Genomic DNA, 26,215 nt, shown 5'->3' with positions numbered 1-26,215 from the left:
TTAGAGCAATAACACCTGCTCCACCAAGATCACGTATCTCCTGGTAAACACCGGCGCTTATGTCTCGGCCCCGAAGAGTGGCATCCACGCTTGGGAACCTAAGATGGGCGCCCCCGACGAAGAGAGAATAGTACTTCTCGGGGTCTAAGCTCTTTGGGCCCTTAAGCCGCCGTCCCGGCAGCAAAGGGTCGAACTCGCGCCGGACTTCCTCTGTCCACACTTTCGCTGGTACGAGCGGCTTAAGCAGCTTGTGTTTGACATCGTCGGGGATGTCCTCGTCCAGGATGTTCTGGACCAGCCCTGCCAGTACGGCGGGCGCCTCTTTGTCACGCATGCTATTAAGAACCTCCTCTATGTAAGCGTCCATGTTTGGGCACACCCTGTGCCACCCAGTCTCTGACTGCCCGTATCACAACCGGCGGGACGAGTGTTTGGGTGCGCCTTGTGCCACCAAGTCTCTAACTGCCCGTGTCACAGCCGGCGGGACGAGTGTTTGGGTATGCCTGTGCCGCCCAGTCTCTGATTGCCCATATCGCGGGCCGCGGTGTCAGACAGGATCAGCGTTTGGGTATGCCTTGTGCCACCCAATCTCTAACTGCCCGTAACACAGCCGGCGGGACGAGTGTTTGGGTATGCCTGTGCCACCCAATCTCTAATCGCCCATATCGCGGGCCGCGGTGTCGGACAGGACGAGCGTTTGGGTGTGCCTTGTGCCACCCAGTCTCTAACTGCCCGTGCTGCGGGCTGCGATGTCGGACAGGACGAGTGCGAACCATCCCCGAGCGCGCCTCTCGACTCCACGCATCCTCTGCCCTTCACGATTTGCTCCGCAGGGGCGGCACAACCGCGTCTCCGACTGAGTCCCTATGCCGCAGATCTTGCACGGCACGGGGAGGGGGCTGCCCTTACGGAGCCTTTGAAGGTGCACCTTGCAGTAGGTATCCATGCACCTCTGACCGCACGTGTTTGCGTGGCCGACTTTTAGCCACCCGCAATAATCTTTTCCGCACTTCATCCTTCGAACGCTCGGTATACCACAGGACAGACGGAGGTCTTATTGCAAGTCCTTGGGGGTTCGAACTGCATTATTGGAAAAACATAGTAACTTTAGTTACCTTTTAACAGCTTGTTTGCACTTGCAATTATAGGGGTACATAGGAGTTTTTCCGGATAGACTCGACCATCCGCGCTAAGTCGAAGTACATGCTGCTTTACTTTCGAATTTTATCTTATATTGCAATTGATTATGAAGTACATGAGGTTGTATAAAAAATCGTGGAAACATTGGGGATCGAATAACCGAGTGGCCAAACAGACCAAACCACTGAACTACCGCGCATTTGCTGAATTTACAAGTAACTAAAATTAATTTTGATACTATTTGTACCGTATCAGTCGAAAAGCTTTTTGCTAGCATGTCAACTAATTTCACTCATTTCTTTCTGGACTCAAAAGTGATACCCACCACAATTAATCACGCTACATACTGTCAATTATCGACATAATGTTATGATCATCAGCATCAGTATCAAAACCCAACACGTATCGACATGACGGAAAAACATGACTTGACGTTTCCAATAAACTTTTCCATCAAATAAGGCGGAAAATTCCCCTAATTACTTGAGTGAGTGATATCAAACAAAACAACAAATCAGTCCGGAATGCAAGAAACTGATGGCCATTGCTGCTAATTATCAACGAGTGCCGCTTGCGATCTAGTATATAATATACCTTGATAGAATAGTATTATCCGAGGCTGTGCAAGCCCAAGCACCGGGAGAGAGCTGAAAGCAGTATGGCAAGGCTGATCAAATAACTAAGAGAGAATTGATAAGACAGTGATATCTGAAATAAGAAGGAAGACCAATAATTTTTCTTCTCTCAGATGTTCGAAGGAAACTGGGACAAGCATACTGTGCAAAAGAACGACCTCAAAATACCGACCAAAGCAAGGTTTATCATGTTCATTCCAAAATATATCTCTGGTTGGCCAGTATTGAGGGTTGAGGTCTACGGGATCAGACTGAATTACTAATTGTTAGTGTATGTATTTAGAGTAGTGTCCCTGATGGTTATGCTAAAACCGGGTAGTGGAGCCGCCAGTTTACGTTTGCATGATTGCACATGTACGTACTATTCACTGATTAGAAGTAGTGTAGCTGAATTTAATTGGCAAAATGAAACAGTAAAACTATTTTAACACTGACAAGTAATCGAAGAATCGATTAATAGCTGCGACGGGGGCGATGAATCTTATTCATTTGGTAATTTATTATCAGCGGGAAAAGAAAAAACCTCTGAAAAAACTTCGTAATTTTTCATTTTTTGTATTTCTTTGGATTTGTGCGGTGAATATAAAACTTTAATATAGAATAAGAAACATGTCAAGCAACTCTTTACCATCTTACAAGTAAGAGCGCAAGATTTTGCAAATAATTGTACTATATTGCAAAAACTGTACACCTAAAAATGTATTGTAAAACGCACGCCTCGTACCTAGGCGTCTCTGGCGAAGGACGAAAAAGTCAGTCGGCAACAATCGTTAACCGCTTTAAGCAGATTAGGACCGAAAAAGGCGAGAGTACAAGGCCCCAAAATGGTCCCAACCGTTTGTGTGTATTCGTTAGGCAGTTCTTGTTGGCTCGCGCAAACATTTTTTGGAGCTCTCATATGTATTTGTCTACAGATCTAATTCTCTTTCCGGCCCTTTCCAGATATGCTTAAAAAATTTTTTGATTGCTTCCAACAAGTTGCCGGTGCTTGCGTAGCTGAGACAATTCGGTGGCTCTCTAATACTCGGCGCCTTCGGTATTTAATCTAGCTTTTTGGAAAGAAAAACTATACTGCAGTTAAAACAATTTAGTTTAGTTTTATAGTTCCTTATTCATTACAATTTAATTTTATAAGTTATATTAGATAGTAAAGCAGCCTTCTTCTCGTCCGGGATACGTCCGGGAAAACAGAAGGAAAAAAAACAAGAATACTTAGAAATTATATTTCATTATTGCTTATCTGTTTTATGTATAGAAGTTTTTTTTCCTGAAGTATCACACTGCATGGAACAAACAAAATTTGTAACGCTCTGGGTATTCTACAGGCCTACTACAGGCTATACGCTGCTAAATAGCGAGATACCCAGAGCGTTGATTCACTATGCATTTTGTAGATATTTAATATAATCCAAAATAAAAAAAACTACTCATTTTTGGTTATTCTTTAATGAAATCCTTTTGAAGTCATAGCCATTACCATACATGGGAAACTTCATAAGAACACCCACTCTGATCGCTATCTCTGAACAATGCCAGTATTTACTTCTATGACAATTATAAAATGGCTACCTTTATTTGCCCAAGCTCAAGCTACTCGAGCATTCTTACCTATGATCTTATCTTGATTATTGCAGTATGGCTAAGACCTAACATTACTGTAAAATCAGATCAGCTTCCAGCCGATTGTTTCAATAGCTGGATCAAGTCGACCCTATTCTTTCCTTTTTCCCCCGAGAAGCCAGAAGACGTTTATAGATGAATATACTCTGAGGCCCTGGACTTGATTATCTGTGCTATGCAGGATGGAGCAGCCTGGTTTCATCGGATACATCCAGCTAGAGGAACTTCTTCTCATACACCTAAAAGCGACGGTCCGCCAACATCGAGTACATCAAATATGAATACGCTGAGGATGTAGACGTAGGTGTACTCGTTCCCCAACTCAGCGTCTTCAAACTACTCGTCAATGATCGGCAGCTAAGTTATTTTGAGGATATCCTTAACGCGGTTAATAATAATAAGTGAAGTACTTATTATCTGCAGAATCCCTCTTGTCAATCTTGCTAAAAGCGCCACTGGCGAGACGATGTTCTCAATGGCAAGAAGAGTGAAGACCCGGCTGCGATCAAGTATGCAACAACAGAGATTCAACAACATCGCTCTCCTTTACAGCCACAAAGACCGAACAGACAGGTTACGGCTGCTCGATGTAGCAAACGAGTTTGTTGAGAGGAAAGAAAACCGAAAACAAAACTTTGGGATCTTTCCGAAGAAAAGGACTTTTGACTAGTTGAAGAGTTCAGAAATGGTGTCACTCTCGACCGTTTGATGATCCTTCCAATCCTGGCACAAGTTCAATAGTAGAAAAAAATGTTGAAACTGTTCACGGTGGCAAGAAGAGTGCAGCAGACAGATATTGCAACTTGATGTGTAACAACAGATGCGCATGGACTAAGATAGTTGAGAGAGAACAGGCAGCAAATAACGGCACTATAGAATACACATTCTAATAACAACCGTACTGTGAATAAAAACACGCAACTTGTTACATTAGCAATTGTTAACAAAATACAAGATATGAGTTCTCTTTTCAAGTTACTCAAAGTTCGAAATTGAGGAAGTGATACCAGCCCTCCCCCCCCCCCCTTTCCACTCCCGCTACTCTTTTTTCAGCCCCCTCCCCCCGTAAAAAAAAATGGTCTGCAGGCTCTGTGGATGGGGGTAGCGGATGTGCGGTAAAGAGATGGCAGGTAGATTGGTACGAGACAAAAGGAAAGAATAGCATAATACAAGGAGTTTTAAAGGTAGGAGAATATAGTTTTTTTTAAATAGAGCTCTTTGAAATGTTTAGCAACCACACGGGTAGTGCTTTCACAAGGTATATATTCAAAAATTATGATTCTACCCTATGCTTATCTCAAAATGCATTGGGTCTTGCTGCAGTAATAGTTCAGACTGAACCAGAGACAGAGCTAATATGGGTGAATAGGACGCTCCTCCTCTCCCATACGCCCTCCCCCCCCCCCCCCCCCCCCCCTCCCACCATACACACACCTTCTCTTTCTTGGATGTCCGATAAGATCGATCGTCTGTTCGCATTGGAATCCCGATATAACGACAATCTCGGTTTGGTGGATACATTTAGTAAAAATAAACAAAACGAAACAGTTTTCCTAGAGTAATGTTCTTTATATCTGTGATTTATCAAGTTGACGACAGCATTCAAATAAGTAATAAGCTAACGTCGTACGGTTCTGGAAGCTGGTTTCGAGTTTTCAATCGCTATTTGTTCAACTGTGATAGCCAATAAAGGACTGGGAACGAGATTTATTTGAGACTTGCTGTGAAATGCTAATATCTAGAGAATTGCGCGGACTGGATGTGTAGAATGTTCATGCTACAGTCAGCGCCGGAACACGGCAGGGAAATCAGCAAAGATTCGGCCAAACGTAGTGCGTCAAAGAGAACAAATATGCATTTTGGGTTAGTTTTCGCTATTTTCAAATGCCTTCTCAGTGGTGTTTTACAAGGTGAGTCTTATACGCTTCCTTATGATATTTTTATGTGAATTTATCCTGCTAATAAACATATCCAGTTAAGTGTTTATTTATATGATATTATAATTGTCACTGCACAATTTTCACTGCACATTTGGTTGCTGCATTTGGTTTAGCGAATTAAACAGATTTGGGAGAAAATAAAGCCACTCCCTTAACTACCAACTTCGCATCAAAAGCGGCAGTCACCAGTTTACTTCCGGTCGATTACGTAACAATCTCCGATGATTTTTTAACGCGAAAAAATTGCAAAAGTAGTGTGCCTATTAGAAGTTTCTTCGAGGATGTGACTGATAATTTAGAGTGGATGGTCTGTTAAATAGCACGGATTCTAATAGATTACTTGTTCTATGGTCGGTTTGGATTCTTCGTCGGCCTTCCGGAAGTAAACTGGTGACAAAGCCGATTTAACTTCTAGCATGATTGAGCAAAAAAGAGACTGTTGACAAAGTCACCAGCGTTCGTCTAGCATGTGTTAGCAGTTTAGTCTACGCCAGTAAACGGTTTTTGAGAGATTTCTCTAAAACCTCATGGACGTTTATGGCGTAAATCCATCTGAACAATTCAATCTTACTCGACATGACGGAAAAACATGACGTGGCACTTCAAATAAGCCCATTTCACATCGAATAAGGTGGAGAATTCCTCTGAGCACTTAGTAACTTATAGCAAACAAAATATCAAGTGCGACCTTTTTTTAAATTGATGCGACTTTTTGTGAAGTGTCATTGAAATTTGAGCTTTTCGTCCCTGGGCTGATACAAAGGGCAATGATGATCAAGGAAAAATTATCTTAAAAAGCCAAAATCTGGATATATGCACTTCGGCCTCACGTTATTTGTGTTTTGAAAATCAGTCCGTAATACAAGGAACGTATAGCCACTGAAAAAAATTGTGTCTTCTCTCTCTATCTGGAATTCGCGTTTTCCAGGTTTTTCTGTCATGTCATCTTACTCAAATTACCCATACCCTATAGGCAAACCCGTTTCGGTAGAGAGAGTGTTTCGAATTGACTAAGGTTCAGAAAAAGAAAAACAAACAAGACAAAAACATAACAATAACAACATGGAAATGGAGATGCTTGTATCTAAAACATTGGTTCATAAGTCCATCTCGCGCAGTTTAAGCTTACTAAAGATAGCTAAAACTTGCTAACAAACCTTTGCCTTAAAGGGGAGTGGCTCCCATGGAAAGACTATGGTTCAGTAAAAAGCAAAAAAAAAAAAACATGGAAATATATTGGTAGAGCTACAAAGTCTGCAAATTTCATTTTAGTTTTACTTTAAGTGCAAAAATTATTTTGTTGTCGACTTTCCTTTGACTTGATTGTTAAACCCAAGTTTACCCAAGATTACAGCATTATCGCCAGTTTACTTCATTTCGATCACGTAACAATCTCCGATGCTTATTAACGCAAAACGCGAAAAATATTTCTAAATCATAAAAGCAGTGTGTCTATTGGAAATTTCTTTAAGGATGTTACTAATAATTTAGAGCGGAATAATTAAATAGCGTGGACTCTCATAGATTCTTTTGTCTCATGTCGGTTGAGGTTTCAGTCTGACCTCCGGAAGTGAAGTGGTGAAAATGCCGCTTTAAATTGAACATGATCCAGATAATCAAGACCACTGTTTCGGGGATATTATTATTTTACTAACACAGTCGAGAAAACAAAATTGCATGGCCTAGAACTGATAAAGTGATCGGAAATTTGAAAAACAAAACTGATAGGACATATTTTAAAATTCTTATTACTACAAAGAGATCTTAAATACGTGATTATCATTTCCTAAACTTGAAAAGGTGAAGACGTTTTTATTGGTGAGTATAAAAAGATGAATTTTAGGTAGGGGGTGCAGACTCCGACAAGACAAGAGACAAAATAATATATTAGAATCCACGCTTTTTAACAGGCCATCCGCTATAAATTATTATCAATCACATCTCCAAAGAAACTTTCAAAAGACACACCGGAACTAAACAGGTGAAAGTGTGCCGCTTTAAGCGAATGAAAAAAGTGATAAAACGCAGTTAGTTTTCAAAGTTATTATTATCAATTTCTATTTTCGGCGTTCGACGACTCGTTTTGATAATTGCGAAAGGCCAGAATAAGACAATACGCATTATTCTATTTAGCGTTGATTTTGCATTCGTATTTAAGGAGTAGCTCAAGACAGTAGGTGATAAACTAATTTTATTTGATTTGTAATATCCTACAAATCAAAAAAACTTTACCGTGAAAGCTTTATTAAGCCCCCGGTGTTATTAAGCCCTCTCGATTAACCCCCCCTTTAGAGTCGATTTTTTCATAAGCCTTTTCTACCAATGTTCAACTTCTCTCTCACCATTGTTCAGTTTACTCTCACCAACGTTCAGTTTTCTCTCACCAACGTTCAGCTTTCTCTCACCAACTTTGAGACAAGTGCGCTACTCCTGACTAAGGTGAAAATATTATAATATCTTATATGTAATTTCCTAATATAAATTAATCAAACCATTATGTAATCAAGATCTTTATTCATGAGTGACCCTGCCCCAAACTTTTGTTGTTTATTTTTCAATCATGCTATCATTTCTTGATCACGCTTATTAGTAGTTTTTCCCTGAATTTTATCGAACGTTCTGGAGCAAGAGATTAAGTACTAGAAACTCCAAGCTTCCTCTAGCTTAGCGATATGCCGCACTCTTAAGCAAATCTGATACAGTGTTAAACAAAACGACTCACAAAGTACTCAGTAAAGATACCGTAATATATAGATTTAGCATTGTCTAAAAGCAGAGCTCCAAACGACCAAATCTTTGCTTATTTTCTCTTAATAATTTAAGAAAGATTAAATATTATTTTTCTAATTCTGATTTTGACGACGTCAGCGATTTCACAGATCACGCGACCAATTTCTTAAATCCCCTTCCCCCACCCTTGACCATCTACATGACACATAACAAGTTTAGTTGTCATACGGTGCCTTCGGCGTCTGCGATTGCCTTTAGTGACGTCATCGATGATGTCACGTGACCATCTCATTGCACACCACTTGAAACATACATGACACCTTCCAAGTTTGGTTGTCGTACTATGTTTCTCTTATGAAATAGATATTTTTATTTTGTTGACACCGGCATATTTTGCTTACATACAACAATACAATAATTTATTTACCGTCGATGACGTGAGGAGTCACCCAAACTCCCGAGCTCGGGGAGCTCATGGTTCAAACGCTCGACAAAACTACTGAAACACTTACAAAGGGAGGATTTACATACAGTTGCTGCATTACCAGCCATGTGGAATGATGTTGGGTAGGTTCTTGCGGAAGTCAGTGACGGAATTAGCAGTTTTAGCAGAGTGGGGTAGTTGGTTCCAAAAATGTGATATTAGGTAGTTAAAAGAGTTATGCATGTACAACGATTGATAGGATGGCTGCGTAAGATTATGAACAGAAGAGCGCAAATTGCACTGAGGAGACCGGGTTATAAAGAAGTTGGAGATATACGTAGCCTGTTTCATCCTATATGATTTAAAAAATAATAGAAGAGCCTGAACTTGCCGCCTATGCTCAAGAGTATGCATATTGGATATAGATAAGCAGTTTTCATATGCTGACGATCTACCTAGGTTAAAAAGTGTCCTTAAATTATAATAGTTAGACTTCTCTAGTCTGTCCTTCTGTGTCTTCGAAGCCCCGAGAAGCAGTGGGAACAATATTCCAGATGAGGGTGTACATATGTCTTATATAGCGCAACCATGGTTTGAATTGGTACAAGACGCTTGATTCGGCGCAACGCAGCAACTTTAGCATTAACTTTTTTAAGAGCCGTAGTTATATGTTCCTTGTAGGTGAGGGGCGTCATTGATGACGTCACAATCACGTGACCATATTGGAGCACCTTCCTTGACAGCAACATGACACCTACCGAGTTTGGTTGTCATACGATGTTTCCTTTAATGAAATATAAATATTTTTTTTTATTTTGATCACGCCAGCATATTTTTACTTTATAGTTTTGTCATTGATGACGTCACAATCACGTGACAATATTGGTGTACCCCCCTTGACACCTTCATGACACATACCAAGATCGGTTGTCATATGGTCGTTCATGAGATATGGATATTTTAGTTTTGTCATCGATGCCGTCACATAACATGTGACCACAGTTTTGCACCTCCCTTGACACATACATGACACCTGCCAATTTGGTTGTCATACGATGCTTTGTTGGGACGGACGGACGGACATCGCGTCACGAAAACTCGAGTCGATGGGTTTATCAATATTTGTCTTATATACCACTTTTTCTTAGGTATGGGGCTCCGCGAGTGGGAGCTCCACCGCTATTTGCTCGGAGTGAGCGAAGCGAACGGAGAGCAACTCTAATTAAGCAGAGAGGGAGTTTATTTCGAGTTTTTTGCATCGGGGATTGATTTTTGGGGTTTGTCGGACGTCATATTTCCGGTGATGACTCATTTCCGGCAATTGTTTTTTGCGCAGCGGTAATTAGTATCGCACATGCGCGAACTGTATATATTGGGGACGGATTTTGGGGTTTGATGGAATGTTGTTGTTGTAATGCAGCTAAGCACCTCTGGAATGCGGGACATTTCCGGTTATGACTCATTTCTACCTATTACGAACAATTCTCGAGTGATAAAACACCCTGGAAATCTGGAGGGTTCCCGTTCTCTCCTTCGATAGAAGTAGACTCAGATGACTTGAAGGCCTCAAATTCTGGCTTTTTACTTGAAACTACCAGTTGTGTCGAATTGTTAATTACAATGTTATTGTATCTTGTATTATACTCAAATCTGTTCATTTTTATTGGGCTTTTGTTCGTGGCAGCATCCCTTAATGCTTTTCCCTTTGAAGGGGAAAAACATATTGCCTTTACTGTTTCCATTAATCCGTGAAACACTAACTAATAGTTGGTGTGTACTAACTCTACAGAGCAAGAAAAAAAGCAAACAAGAGATCATTTGGAATTTTATTTTGTGTCAAAACCTACTGTACCACTAACTATTTCACGGATTGATGGGAACACCTCTATTATATCTCCAAATTTATCTCCGAGCATTCACTATCAACAAATATTCCTAGTATACAAACATATTCCTCTGAATTCAATTATAAAAATTATGCCTCGATTTTTAGTGATAAGGAACTTGATATCTGACGCGAGTCAGTAACAAAAACCCCCTCCTCTCCCCCATACAAACGGACTAACTATACAGCTAAAAGGCGCGGCAAGCAAACAATCTAGCAAGCCAAATGATCGCTTACAAATATTGATCAGGGAAAAATATGTCGGATGCGTTTGATACGACTTTTGATATAAAGCACAGCGGCCTAGCTAGGATTTTTAACAAGAGGGGGTCCAAAAGGGACTTTCAAGTCATTTTGTCCTGTATTTTAGATAATGTCTCATACATATACTGTATTTTTGGCTGCTAGAAGGGGGGCCCGGGCCCCCTAGGCCAACCCCCTGAAGCCCAACGTCCCTGAAGCGTAAGAGGAGTTATTTTGGTTGAACACAATGACAAAGTTGGCAGCAATCGAGCAAGTTTACTTCCGGTAGATTACGTAACATCCACCGAGAACCTGCAATAAGCTCTATGACTACAATTCGTAGCCTCAAAGTCGCTCTACTGAAAATCGTCAAAATTTAAATAAACTCAATATTACATGGTCTCTAGTTTTATTATTCACGATAAGTATTTTTTCGCTAACATATTAATTTTCCCATACATACGGTACCTTTGTATAAATTACTGACAGTAGCCTTGGGCTGCCTTTGGTTTTACGCGTTTACATTTATTTCGAAAAGACTGGAAATATGCGTCTTACATTATTACAAATCTAACCGATTCCTAATAATAATGCCAATTTACAGAATGATAGATATGTAAAATATTGTCTTTTTTGCTTTCTTTTTTCCATGAAGTTGACTCTTGTAAAATAGTAAAACTGACAGACCCTATAACCGGGAAGTATCTGAGAAATCACAACGAGTCCAGTTTCACTGGGATCTTAGAGACGACGTGCAACGTGAAATGCTTCATGAGTGACACATGTCAATCATTCAGCTATTTCCCTGCGACACAAGTTTGTGTGACAAGTACTTCAACTCATCTTCAACACCCCGAGGACTTAATTGATGAACCAGGCAGCGTCTACACTGAAATAATGGTGAGACTTGCAAATGCATAAATTTTCACTCAATTTATCTCTAAAAATGTATGTAATTAAGGAATGCAGAAAAAGGGATGGATTTCAATGTAAACTCCAAATCGCCCGTTAACTGATAATATTTATTTGTTTATTCGTTTTAACAAATGAAGTTTAAACGACTTGCCGGTTAATTGTAGAGGATCAGGTTTTGGTCTTCTTTGACACATTACCTACCTACATTACGTACTACATATCAGATTGAACAGATCTGCAACAGGCCTGAAAAGATTGGGGGCACGATACAGAAACACTAAGAAAATATGGGGACCACAGCCACGCCCCTACTGGCCATTTCGCTTTATTGAAAAATATTTTGGCGCTCAATTTTCAACAAATATAAGAGCATTTTCACTTTTGTCTTCCGTGCTGTCATCTTTCTTAGAATGACTGCGTTGCTGGCTCATGTCCGAGTCAGAAGATGTGCAAAGCCGACTTTGCAAATGGCGGATTCACGTGCGTCTGTCCTATCGGAATATCATCCTGTGGTACGTAATGAATTTCCAACATAATCATGCAATACACGGAAACCTAGCCTGCTCAACAGGCGCTAGTTGCTTGAAAGACGGAAAAAAGCCGAGTTTAGTTAGACGAGCTGGGATAGCCGAGTTTAGTTAGACGAGCTGGGATAGCCGAGTTTAGTTAGACGAGCTGGGATAGCCGAGTTTAGTTAGACGAGCTGGGATAGCCGAGCTTAGTTAGACGAGCTGGGATAGCCGAGTTTAGTTAGACGAGCTGGGATAGCCGAGTTTAGTTAGACGAGCTGGGATAGCCGAGTTTAGTTAGACGAGCTGGGATAGCCGAGCTTAGTTAGACGAGCTGGGATAGCCGAGTTTAGTTAGCCGAGCTGGGATAGCCGAGTTAAGTTAGACGAGCTGGGATAGCCGAGTTTAGTTAGCCGAGCTGGGGATAGCCGAGTTTAGTTAGACGAGCTGGGATAGCCGAGCTTAGTTAGACGAGCTGGGATAGCCGAGTTTAGTTAGCCGAGCTAGGATAGCCGAGCTTAGTTAGCCGAGCTGGGATAGCCGAGCTTAATTAGACGAGCTGGGATAGCCGAGTTTAGTTAGCCGAGCTAGGATAGCCGAGCTTAGTTAGCCGAGCTGGGATAGCCGAGTTTAGTTAGACGAGCTGGGATAGCCGAGTTTAGTTAGCCGAGCTGAGTTGCATGAAAAACGGAGAAGCCGATCTCCCTATTCTTAGACGAGTGCTACGTCAGATAGAACGGCTTTTCCGAGAGCTTTTATGGGGCTTTTTGAGAGACTGATTGATTCGCCAGTAAAATTAAACAAATACTGCTCAACTATTGTATAGCTCAATATAAAACGGGTATAAGGAGTCATTGCTTAAAGAACCTTACCGGCATTCCTTACGCTAGAACAACTGACCAGTCCAATAAAATGAAGTTCGTACAAGGAAAGTCACACACAGTATATCAAACTTAAAAACGTATGATCTTAAAGGTGGTTTTGGTAATTTGTCTAGAGCCGTGTGACTATAACCCCTGCAGTAATGGTGGTATTTGTAACAATACACAAGACGGCCGGAACTACACTTGCACCTGTTCCTCTGGATTCACAGGAAGAAGCTGTGAAAGGGGTATGTACTTGATGAAATACAGAATTTGTCTGCATTAAATTTGGTCTAACATAGATACCTCGTCCACTGGATTGTGCAAACTCTCACAATGATGTCAACGGCGCTTGTTTATTTTCATCATTAGTAATAGTTTGAATGTGAGATCGATCACAAATATCAAATTCTTAAATCTATCATTTTCAACAGTCGTTTCACTTGGCATGCAAAATCGATCACAAGTATTGGATAGTCAAATAACTGCAAGTTCTACAAAGAGCGCCGGCTGGATGGCCAACGATGGTCGACTGTACAATCAGCACGATGTGGGGGTGACCTGGGGCTGCTGGCGGCCAATGACGTCACGAGCTGACGAATATCTCCAAGTCGACCTGCTGAATGCGAAAACCATCTTGAAAGTGGCAACACAGGGGCTGCCTTACCATAGTACTCAACCTGATGTCAACTTCTGGGTGACGCGCTATGGTCTTCACTACAGCTTAGACAATGTCACCTGGACTTCTTACCCACACGTAAGTCATATATTTACTCGTTTTAAGCTTCCATAAGTTCATATAGTCGTAACAGTCGTCTGCCAAAAAATCCTCACGACCCTTACGAAAAAATAGAAAAAGGGACCACCCTTAGAACCAGTTCTATCTCTGACGACGGTGAAACGACCCGTCGCTTCGGTTGTCGTAAGGGTCGTCCCATCGAGTGTTACTTACCAAAACTCTTCAATCATGCAGGGCTATTTTCAAAGCTCGGAAAACTGCAAAAAACTATTGACTTGTCAGAACCGTGACAAGCCCCGTAAGATTGAGGGGGGGGGCACAATACAGAAACATTAAAAAAATATTGGGGGGCACGGCCATGCCCCTTACTGGTCATTTCCTTATAATGTTTTGAAAATATTTGGGGGAGCACGTGCCTCCAGTGCCCCACCCCCTGCTACGGCCCTGCTTGTTTCATCTGCTTCGTTGTTTATATTGAAAAAATAGACAATAAAAAAGAAATCTCAAAGGAACAACCTATAAATAAAATCAAATGCTTTATCTAACGAATCCAATCGAACATACCGCAAAAGTTTTTTCAAAGCAGCCTATGGAGATATCTGACCCTCCATAGGAAAACGCACACTATGGATGCTTTCTTACACCTTGGAACTTTGCTAAGATGACAATAAAGTGGCGGCTGGACGTAGCCTCTTTAGCAGATTTTCAAGTATTTTCATCTTTTTAGGAATTCACAGGCAACTCTGATAGGGACACTGTGGTGTTGCACGACCTTCCAGTCGTCATACAGGCAAGACTTGTACGGTTCGTGATTAAGGAATGGCATGGGGAGATCGCCTTGAGGGCTGACTTGTACGGTCTTCCTGCCCCTAAGAACTGTGCAGATGTTCCTTCGCGCCTTGGGAATATGAGCGGTGTATACGCAGTGGACCCAGACGGACAAGGCGCATTCCAGGTTCCATAGAGTCCATATTAAATAGGGGTTGGCAAGTTTAAAGCTTAAGATGGCTTAAGTGGCTTGCGTGCAATCACCCACATCTAACTCTATCTAAGGGGGGAGGGACGTTGGGGTTTGCGGTATTGGCTTTTTTTGTACGCGATTTAGGTAAAAGAGCAAAAAACATGTGGTGATGCGGTATTTCAAAACACTGCAAGATGCGAGATTTTGCTTTTAAACGGCGGTATATTGGGCGGTATGCAATATTTCTGATTTTATTCTGCGGAATTGTGGTATTTTCGAAAACTTTGTGCGGTATTTAGTTAATCAGACCCCCCCCCCAAACGTCTCCGCTATCTAACAATGAAAGACACGTACTGAGACCTAATTGTTTTCTTTGTTTAATTTTTTATTGTTCAATGATTAATTAGGTTTTCTAATTTGATAGTTTAAATAAAGACAACAAGTATACAAAAGACTTGAAGTTTGGAATAGGCACCCTCTTCGGTTTGCGCCCTTACTTACATTGGGCACAATGGCTATTGGCATAGTCGTCCTGGATTCAGAAAACAAACTTCTTTAATCAGACCACCAAATATCAGTAATATTGCTTAGATTAGTTGTAGTAATCTTAAGACCGCAATTTCTAGGTCTTTTGTGACCAGAAAACCCTCGGGGGTGGCTGGACCGTGTTTCAGAGACGCCAAGATGGCTCCGTGGACTTCTATCGAAACTGGACCGAGTACAAAAACGGGTTTGGTGATCTCCAGGGAGAGCATTGGCTAGGACTGGACCGAATCCACAGGCTGACCAATGCAATTCCTAACGAGATGAGAGTGGACATGGAGGCCGATGCTGGGGAGACGAGATACGCTTAGTACCATTCCTTCTCGATCGCAGGGGAGACCGACATGTACCGGATTAAGTTGGGAGGCTTCACTGGTAAGCTAAGGTTAGATTAGTTTACCTTTTATTTGAACATTTCTTTCACTCTTACTTTTCTTGTCGAATGACAGCCCCCCGAGTTAATGTTGCATTCACCAATCCCCATCCCCCACCCCCACCCCTTAAAAAAGTCCTCGATCCGCCATTGTCACCGCTAACCTTTTTACAGTTTTATGTTGTCCTGAAATACACTTTCAAGTACCATAATTCGTAGACGATTGAATTTTATTGATATTCGATAAAGAATAAAAACAATTATTTGTTCTCCAGTTTAAAGCCGCATTGTCGCCAGTTTACTTCCGGTCGATTACGAAAATCTCCGATGATTTTCATATCAAGAAAATTTAGCAAAAAATTGTCGTTTTTGCCAAACGACAATTCCATATAAGCAAACTTTATGACTTGTAATTTGAAGAGAAAAACAGTGACTGTGACCATCTTTAGTCAATAGAGAAAGCCTCTGGAAAGAAAGCCTCTGGAAAGATTCCTAGGTACCAGACCCCCAAAATGACAACGTTTTCTTCATATGTAACGGACACAAAAAAAATATTTCAAAATTGTGAAAGCAGTGTGCCTTTTGAAAGTTTCTATGAGGGTGTGATTTAGAACGGATGGCCTGTTACTAATAGATTATATTGTCTTTTAACGGTTGAGGTTTCCGGACCTCCGGAAGTAAACTGGTGACAATGGACAGGGGCGAAAAATGGCAACATTAAAATTATAAGGTTGTGTTAGCTTATATTTTGTTAATGCTTTGTCTAGAGGTTCCTTGCATAATATAAAACAAAATAAGCTTTAGTATTTTTTGGTAGATGATCCGTTCTTGAGATGTGATTGAGCAAAGTTGCCATAAATCATGAAAAAAGTAGCAATTTCGACCAAATTGAGCAAATTCGGACAAATCAAGAGGCTTACAATTTGCAATATCTCAAGAACGGATTATTCACCAAAAAATACTCAAGCTTATTTTGTTTTATATTACACAAGAAACATCTATGTAAAAAATCAAGCGAATATAAGCTAACACGACCTTACAATTTGAACTTTGCCATCTTTTGCTCCTGTCGTGACTATGCGGCTTTAACCTGCTATGTTCTGGTTGATTGTTATCTAGCTAATCTCGAGTAGGTAACGTTTCTAAAAACGAACATTTTTGGTAAACCATTTATTTATACTTTGGTTAACAAACTCAACCATTTGGGTGTTTGATTTATGGTTAATATCTGCCAGCTTTTCAAATATTGTATGTATGAACAATTGCCCGTATGGGACCAATGTATGATAGTTTTAAAGCCTCCTCTGACTTTGTCTCTAAACCAAAGATTGGGACCACCTTTTGTTCGTAGTAGCAGATTACCATGTTGGAAAATGTATGATAGTTTCAAAGCCTCTTCTGAACAAGACGGTCTCTCTAAACCATTTGCTAAATGTAATGCTTACACCACCGTTCATGTAAACAAAAATATATTATTTTTCAAATAAGGCAAGTAAGACTATCCTTGTATGGGCATGAGGAAATGTTGTAACAAGTAATCTTGAATTTCAAAAGTTTACAACTTGGACAAGCTATAAATACGTCTAAAAGAGAGCAGGAAACCTACGATATTAGTAAAGGGGCCTCTTTTTCAAGATGGCTGTCAGAAGAATCATAGTAAAGACGAATATTGCTGCAAGTTTAAGTGAAAATTGTTATCCTTGCCGCATATAATAAATCAAAACATATAAAATATAATAATTTTCCTTGTTATTTACGAAATGTGGGAGAGTCTCTCATGGGTTGGCACAACAATTAACAATTCTCAGCTATGTACCCTTGTCTAGAGAAAAATTGTTATCCTTGCTGCAGATAAAGTAAATTAAAACATGAGGATAAAATAGGACTTTTCTTTTTATTCAGGAAATGTGAGAGACTCTCTGACAGGTTGGCACAACAATCAACAATTCTCGACAATGGACAAGGACAACGACGAAAAATACGGCGAGAACTGCGCAGCTAGATATAGGGGCGCGTGGTGGTTCTCAAGCTGTCATGCCTCAAACCTGAACGGGGAATATTTAGATGGCGCCCACAGCTACTATGCCAGGGGAATGGTCTGGTCCGACTGGATGGGGCATAGATACTCTCTTAAACGCACTGAAATGAAGATGAGGCCAAAGGGATTCACACCATGACTTCATACACCGGGGGAGGGGCTAAGTTTGAATGTATGAGCCGTAGGGGGAGGGGGGAGGTTAAACGTCGTACGAGCCGTAGGGGGAGGGGAAGTTTAAACGTCGTACGAGCCGTAGGGGGGGGGGGAGTATAAACGTCGTACGAGCCGTAGGGGGGAGGGGAAGTTTAAATTTCATATAGGCCGTAGGGGTAGGGGAAGTTTAAACGTCGTACGAGCCGTAGGGGGGAGGGGAAGTTTAAACTTCATATAGGCCGTAGGGGGAGGGGAAGTTTAAACGTCGTACGAGCCGTAGGGGGGAGGGGAGGTGTAAACATCGTATGAGCCGCGGGGGAGGGGAAGTTTAAACGTCATATAGGCCGTAGGGGGAGGGGAAGTTTAAACATCGTACGAGTCGTAGGGGGGGAGGGGAGGTGTAAACATCGTATGAGCCGTAGGGGGGGGGAGGGGAATTTTAAACATCGTACTGATGCTACATTAGTATGTTCTATATTTCGTGTGACATTATTTAAATTTACAGTAATAATTAAAGCAATTTAAAAATCTAAATTTTATTTTAAAGTATTAAAGTTGCTATAAGTTTGAATACGTAGTGACCTTTTTTCTACTTATCGTACCTTGGTATAAATACATTGAAATAGAATTAGGTTGATTCCAACATATCCTCTCAAGAAGAATTTCTCTGAGAGACGCTAATGATGCTGATGCTGATGATTATGCCATGGTAATGATAGTGTTGGTGATGGTTGTGGTGATAGCGCTGATGATGATGATGATGATGATAATGATGATGATCATGATGGTTAATTTTTTTGTGATGGCTCTAATTATGGTATTAATGATGATGGTGGTGGTAGTAGTGATTATAATGGTGGCGGCAATCATTACTATTGGTGATAATGGTGGCGGCAATCATCACTATTGGTGATAATGGTGGCGGCAATCATTACTATTGGTGATAATGGTGGTGATGAAAGAAGTGCCGAAGCAGGCCTCGAAATATTAGGGGTGCATTAAGATATATATACAGGGGACAGACCCACTACCTTACTGGTCATTTCCTTATACATTTTTAAAATATTTGAGGGGACATGTGCCTTCAGTGCCCAACCCCCCCCCCCCCCCTTGGATGGTGATATTGGTAGCTGAGTGATAGTAATTTTGGTGATGGGGGTGGTGATGATTAGGCGATGATGGGGGTAGCCTGCGTAGCAAGCGTTTCTGTGGAGTTTCAATGAGTTTCAATCAAACTAAGAATTCCAAAGTTTGCAAATGCGACTTTCGACATCACATTGAGCGCAAGTTGGGTTGTCATGTTTTGTATATAAAAGCTAATTTCGATGCGAACACACACATGCAGAGCTTAAAGCAATCTCAACATCACATTTTTCATGCACACGGCTCGGAAACCTACCGTAAATTTACATAGACAAGGAAAGAGCCAAACTGCAAGCTGCAAAAAAGTTCCAAACCAACTCAAACGTCACGATTCCACCTTGACGGTGCGAACGGTTAACAAGCGAGCATATGTTGTCTTTCTTTGAATTCTCCTCAAGTTGGAATATATTCTAGCTAAGACCAAGAGACAAAACTGATAACGAATTTCCTCTACACAATAGCTGTTTGTATAACGCATCCCTGTTCCAGTTAAACACTCTTTCAGTGGATCCTTGTGCGATGCTATTTTGAGAAATTGTGAGTGTGAATCTGCGAAATGTCACTCAGCGTTAGCCGCGCCTCGCTAATAGGAAGCCTCGAATTCCGCGATCAGAAAATGATCGCAGACTCTTCGCTGTCAAAAAGACAATGAGTGCTTGCAAGCGTTTCCTTCTTCCCCCTCTCCCTCTCCCTTCTCTTTTTTTGCGCTCGCCCCATTCTTCGCGAAACGCTTGCTACGATGGGGGTGATGTTGATAACTGCGATAGTGATGACGGCGACGATAATTGTGGTGACGAATGTAGTGATGGTGATGGTTATGATAGTGTTTAAAATTATGGTGGTCATAAAGTTATGATAACAGTATCAGTAATGATGGTGTTTGGTCCGTACCAGGCTCCGCGCCCTTATCTAATTACACTGAACTGACGCATCCTCGCCGTGACTACAATTATGCTTGTTGCTAAATCTGCAGGAGAACAGGGTAGCCTCATTGCCAGAGCAATGAACATCATCAAGCCATATCGGCCCACTTCCTTGCCCATGATGAGCTCCTGTATGAACAGAGACTACGGACCGATACCCAAGCCATCTACATACGACACGCCCTTCTTTGATGGTCCAATTGTCGTCACACACCGTTCCCCACTGACCATTGTGGAACACCTCAACACGACCATACGATCCGTGGGACAGCTTAATTTGAACACCTGTGGGTTGGGGTGAGGGTTAGAAATAGGGTACGGAATCTAATGGAAAGCGGGCAATATATTTTGAAGTCTTTGCAAAGGTGGGTACATTTATAAGGATTTTTTTTCTTTTCTTACTTTGACTGGACAAGATTTTCTAATGACCCACTTGCTAATGCTGACAGTCTTTTCTGAATCCAAATTTATTCTATAATTGTTTACTTTGCTGTTCTGGCTCCATTCGGCCTGTTCAAAACCTGTCTAGATGGGATTTCTCATCTTTCAGTGCGTATCCCATAATAAGTTTTACAATTTAAATTCCAGTATCCTCCTGGATTTGACATTATGTTTCAGGCCATTGATGTAAAATGTATGTATATCTAATTTTGTTTTGTGGCATTTTGAGATGTATTTTCATTTGCCTGAGAACCAGAGCTATTATTTGCCCCTATCACATTGTTTGGGTGCATATGTTCAAGACCATTATCCTTTAAATGCCTCAATATCTTTTATTTTATTGTGTTTATTTTTAATTAATGAGTGGTACGAAAGGAAAGACAACTTGCCTTTAAATGTTAACAGTCGATTGCATATACAGGGGCGTGGCCAGGGGGTGGCCCAGGGGGGCCGCCCCCCCCCTTTCTAGCAGCCAAAAATACAGTAAATGTATGAGACATTATCTAAAACACAAGAGACAATGCCTTGAACAGGCCTTTTGGGCCCCTCCTGTTAAAAATACTGGCTACGCCGCTGATATAAGATTAATATGAAGTCGTGAAAATTTGAGCGTCTTTGTACTTCTCATTTTCGAGATATTCTATATCAAAGTTGCGTTGCGAAGGAAAGTTTCGTGCCAATTCTTTATACTCAAGCTTGAAAACAATGGCCATCAAAGTAGTGGACCCATGCAGCTAGTTTGACGCATATTGACCAAATTCCCTATCCAAATTCACGATTCCCAGGAAATGATTGAAGTTTTATCACAAGAAGTTCTCCACATATTACTGCTGGGGAAGCAATTTCCCACGGACGTAGATTGTGGTCGAGTCCGCGGACTCCCAGCGGTCATACCTAACCTCACAGTCGGAATTTTCCGATCACCATCTCCGGAAAGTGCGAGATTGTCGGAGAAATCCAAGATGGCGATCCGACTTTTGTTGGTGGTGACAGACCATATAAATATCTAGTCTTAGTCTACTCAATTTAGCTAGTGTTTATTAATTTATATGTCGTCAGGCAGATTAAAAAATTAAATGAGCAAGCACGGAAGAGTGAGTCAGCCAATTAGTTTCCTAATCTCGACTTAGGAACGCGCGGGTTCTTTGTTTTGTGTTTTATCTCTGATAATCATAACATACAAGAACGTAAACGTTTAAAGCAGGCGCGTATTCAGAATTAGCTGAGGGGGAAGTGGAGGGGTTGCGCAACCATAGGTATCATCAAGAGAGCATAAGATAAGAGAGGGACACTTTGGTATTACCCTCGCGCCATGTCGATTGTCATTCCTATCGAGTTAGCAAAACAACAACACGCAACCCGCGGGGGTGTAGGACAAAATAAAAGGAGCAAATCCTTACGCAAGATGGGGTGGTGGGGTGGAGTGGTGGGGTGGTGGTTACTAAAAATAGCCAGATTCGGAATCGACATGGCGCGCGGGTAATACCAAAGTGTCCCTCTCTTATCTTATACTCTCTTGGTATCATACAATACCTATCTGAAAAAATGCCAATTCATGATGTAACTTCTGTAGCCTCTTCTGTGATTTTTAATTGAACATTTTAAAGTACTTATGTATATCCATGTAAACCCTCAAAATTAATTGATATAGAAAAGCAGGTATCAAAGACATCTTGCATTGTGAATACAACTTCATATGCTAAGAGGTACCCATTAAAGTAAGTAAAATAAGTACCCAATTAAGCTTACGCTAATAACTTTAGTAAAATAGAACAAAGGAAAAAAAAAATAAAAGCACCCGCCAGCTGTCATGGTTCAAAGTTATATAAGATACATTATCAGAAAACTTAAATGAAAATGGTTGGGAAATTTCATTCAGCATACAACAAAGGCAGGAATTGTCTCTCTTACTCGTATGGGTACATAATAGAAAGACGTAACTCTTTCGTCATATGGCCGCCATTTTCTTTTATGATGCTCGATTACGAAGATGTTTATTCGGACGTTTCCGATTGAGGGGTTGGGTATGACCGCTGCAAGGCCGCGGACTCGACCACAATCTACGTCCGTGGGAAATTGCTTCCCTTACTGCTGTGTCACTCGCCGCTCGCGCAAAACAATAGTGCGTTCGATCCTCTCGATCCTTCCCTGTTCTCTTAGAACTTTACTATGTCTGGGCAGTATAAATTAATTTTCAAGATGTTGAATATAAACAACAAATTTTGTTCCACATTTTGCTAGCAGAAACTGCATTCGAACAAATCTGCGAGGCAATAAAGCTCTCCGGGTCATTGTCCTCTGTGACAGTTGCTATGCGGCGTCTCCAGAACGGCATATGATTGGTTTCGCGGGAAAAATTGAGCTTCATATATGATCATTTTAGCCTTATAAAATGTGTATTTTGAATGTTTTTCCGCTGTTTTCGATACAGCAGGCTCAGGTTTGACAAGATGTAAGCACCACGAGCGTCTGAGTAAGTCCCCGTGAAATGTGGCAAAGCATTGCGCTTAATTGCCTGGATTCAACTCGAGACTAAGACACATAGACTCACAAAATACGCTCTATCTGTATCAGGATTTATCCGATCGAACTGAAACTTGGCAATCAAAAACTGCACACAATTTAGAAACTTCTCATTAGAGTGCGCCCTCGATTTATATTTCAACGCGGAATAATCTTGGGCGAAACTTTAATTTTGATTTTCCGCAACTAATTTCTCGCATTTCAATTTTTTTTGGCGCACTCTGATGAAAAGTTTTATTTTATCCTTAGGTATTTTATATTGAATTTATATTGGGTTACATTGAAACGCGTTTGCTCTAGAGCAAAAAAAGGCATTTTCGGCTTAATTGACAGCCTGCGCTAATTAGCCGAATTCCTCGAATTTCTTTTAGACTAAAATGACAATTTTGTCATAAAATTGGATAATTTATCTGTTTGTTGTGAAAGTTTCGATCCTTTTTATGAAAAAGCGGCCTCATAAATGTAATTTGTAATTTAGGGTAATTTGATACAGGCCAGCTAAAGATATGTTGCCCTAACAACGTGGGGCGTCTCATTGAGATATTTTTAAGCTCTTATTTTAAAGTTATAGGTTGGTAGGGACCTTTTGTTGCTATTGGTGCAAGGTTGAACTTTATCAGAGTGTAAGTGGATTATAAAAGTTCATTTGTACCTTTCACTATGACGGTAACGTTACCATTGACTTGTCCCGCTACGTTTGTGGCAGAACAGACATAAGTTCCGACGTCCGATAGCCGAACGTCCTTGATGGTTAACGCTCTGGAGTCGTACGACATACGAGAAGGATCCATAGAGTTTTCAATCTTTGTCCAATTGATTACTGGGGCTGGGAACCCTGTGCTGATACAAGGCACGACGGCGGTGCTATTCTCAACGATGGTCAGCGGGGTAGTCGGAAATGACATCAAGAGAGGTGCAACTAGAAGCAAGGGAAACATTCCCCATGAGTGACGTACAAGTTGTTGTCCAAGGTCAATTATAAAAACTTTGAAAAAGTCTGAGAAAGAATTGAAAGGATATTCTGCATTTCACAAGCTTTAATTTGATTCTCACAAGCGCGGGCTCATTTTTATAATCTATATTATGACCGTGTTATTATTCATAGCGACTTGATGTCGATTGGAGTTCTGATATAAAAGTGCACTATCAAACAATGTCGTCGTCGTTTTTAATGTGTCCTTGTCGATGTTATTTCTTATTTTGCGCAATCCATATGTCCTATAGCAAAATAAGTTTTTTTGATAAAATACTTGTAGTTATATATTTACCCCCTTGATTGACCACCAAGAATGTCCGTATCACAGCCTGCCCAACAACATTTTTTACTATAGCCTGATATTCGCCGGAATCTCTGAACTCAGTACGCATGATCATCAATGAGCCATCTGATTGGTTTACTCGTGACTTTGAGTGACGTAACGCAGGGCCTGACCACGTGATGTTAGGAGGAGGAAAGCCAAACACACGAAGCTGAAGCTCTTTGGATGCAGGGCGATAGCCGAATTCTATGGCTTTTGGCTGTTGGTGAACTCGTGGCGCAACTGTGATGCGAAAAAAAAGAGTTTCGATGAATTGGCATGGGGTCTTGTCTACAAAAGTGTTGAGTCTTGTATACAAGAAATGAATTGACAACGAAATTCGAATGCATCAATTTTGTTAACTAGTCGAAAAATTTTCAAATAATCTTCCCTTTCACCAGGTACCTTGTACTATGACGGTTACGGTTCCATTAACTCGTCCCTCTTCGTTTGTAGCAGAGCAGACATAAGTCCCCCTGTCGGAGTACCGAACATCCTTTATAATCAACGCTTGGGAGTCGTAAGACATACGAGAAACATCCATTGAGTTACCAATCTTTGACCAAGATATTTCCGGAGTTGGGAACCCTGTGCTGGTACAGGGCACGACGGCGGTGCTATTCTCAACGATGGTCAGCGGGGTTTTATGTAGTGAGGTCAGACGAGGTGCAACTAGGATTAAGTGAAGCACTGTAAGCATTAGCATTTCTGGCCCCACCTGCGATTCAGTCGATTATGCAAGTGCAAAAGATGTGAATAAACATTATCTCATCATCATCATCATCATATCATCTTTATTATTATTATTATCACTATCACTATCACTATCACTATCACTATCACTATCACTATCACTATCACTATTACTAAAACACACAAAAATAACCTACTGTTAACCAACACGGTCGCCTCTTTGGTCCTTGCTCCTAAGACGTTTTTTGCTTCGCACACATAAGTCCCTTCCAGAGACTTTGTGATGTTAGAGATAATAAGGTCTCCATTGACAACGCGATGATTGACAGGCATGTAGCCACCATCTTGTCTATACCACGTGATGCTTGGGGCTGGTATCCCGGATGCATTGCAGTTTAATGAGACTTCATTTCCCTCTAACTCCGTTTGGTTTTCGGGTCGAACTACAATCGCTACCGGGACTGCGGACAGCAAGAAATTCTTGATAGAAGATAACATTTCTCACAGAAAATCGTGTTGTTATGACTATTCTTTAACAAATATATCTCATTTTTGCGTGCGTTTGTCCTCTTATAGATGCACAGATGACGTCACGGCGTGTCATGAACAAACACGTACGCAACGAGACAAAGAGTTGTATACAACATAGAAAATGTTATCTTACGTTACAATCTAAATTTGGGGAGCGCCAAGTGCGTGTGTCCTCAAATAACACATGGACCCTTGACCAATCAGAGCACGCGAATTGTCGTCGTATCACGTATGTTCAAGACCTCGGTCACGGTATTTCACGATACGGGATCTCTCATACCCATGTGCACCCTCGGTCCGTGACTTATCATACACTAGTGATCTCTAGTGACCTCAGATATCGTTACGTATGGTCCCTTGTGTACCTCGATCCGTGTCTTGTTGTATTCTATTCTAAAGCCTATGTTCGGTATCATAAACTCCCGTCACATGACATGCTGTTCTGTACATTTTTTGTCGTTTTACACGCGGTCCGTGTCGAGCCGTGTCGTGTATCGTGCGGTCCTTTTCGAGCCGTGTCGTGTATCGAGCGGTCCGTCTCGAGCCGTGTCGTGTATTGTGCGGTCCGTTACGAGCCGTGTCGTGTATCGAGCGGTCCGTCTCGAGCCGTGTCGTGTATTGTCGGTCCGTTTTAAGCCGTGTCGTGGGTCGTGTGGCCCATGTCGAGCCGTGTCGTGTATCGAGCGGTCCGTGTCGAGCCTTGTCGTGTATTGTGCGGTCCGTATCGAGCCGTGTCGTGTACCGAGCGGTCCGTGTCGAGCCTTGTCGTGTATTGTGCGGTCCGTATCGAGCCGTGTCGTGTATAGAGCGGTCCGTGTCGAGCCGTGTCGTGTATTGTGCGGTCCGTATCGAGCCGTGTCGTGTATCAAGCGGTCCGTGTCGTGTCGTGTATCGCGCGGTCCTTGTCGAGCCGTGTCGTGTATTGTGCTGTTCGTGTCGTGTATCGCGCGGT

At 41.4% G+C, this 26,215-nt stretch overlaps 1 protein-coding gene and 1 pseudogene across 3 annotated transcripts in view; one reads left to right on the top strand and one right to left on the bottom strand.

The window, feature by feature from the left end:
* The window catches only part of LOC5518457 (hemicentin-1), a 56,224-nt gene that overhangs the window by 25,323 nt on the left and 4,686 nt on the right, over positions 1-26,215 (bottom strand). Inside the window, exons 7-11 of one of the 3 annotated variants that reach the window (XM_048734059.1) lie at positions 24,930-25,193; positions 24,445-24,711; positions 24,010-24,282; positions 23,394-23,660; positions 18,232-20,062 (exon numbers count right to left, since the gene is read on the bottom strand). In XM_048734059.1, coding sequence (XP_048590016.1) covers positions 19,764-20,062; positions 23,394-23,660; positions 24,010-24,282; positions 24,445-24,711; positions 24,930-25,193 — 1,370 coding nt within the window. In that variant the 3' untranslated portion in view covers positions 18,232-19,763. Of the gene's footprint in view, positions 1-18,231; positions 20,063-23,393; positions 23,661-24,009; positions 24,283-24,444; positions 24,712-24,929; positions 25,194-26,215 lie in introns of those variants that run through there. The other 2 variants (XM_048734061.1, XM_048734060.1) reach the window with 2 other exon arrangements.
* On the top strand, positions 11,006-17,741 carry LOC5500600 (annotated as a pseudogene).

The sequence above is a fragment of the Nematostella vectensis genome, chromosome 11, assembly GCF_932526225.1.
Source record: "Nematostella vectensis chromosome 11, jaNemVect1.1, whole genome shotgun sequence".
Taxonomy (NCBI): Eukaryota; Metazoa; Cnidaria; class Anthozoa; order Actiniaria; family Edwardsiidae; genus Nematostella; species Nematostella vectensis.
Note: the sequence above shows the minus strand (reverse complement) of the source record. Positions and strands in the feature narration are given on the sequence as shown.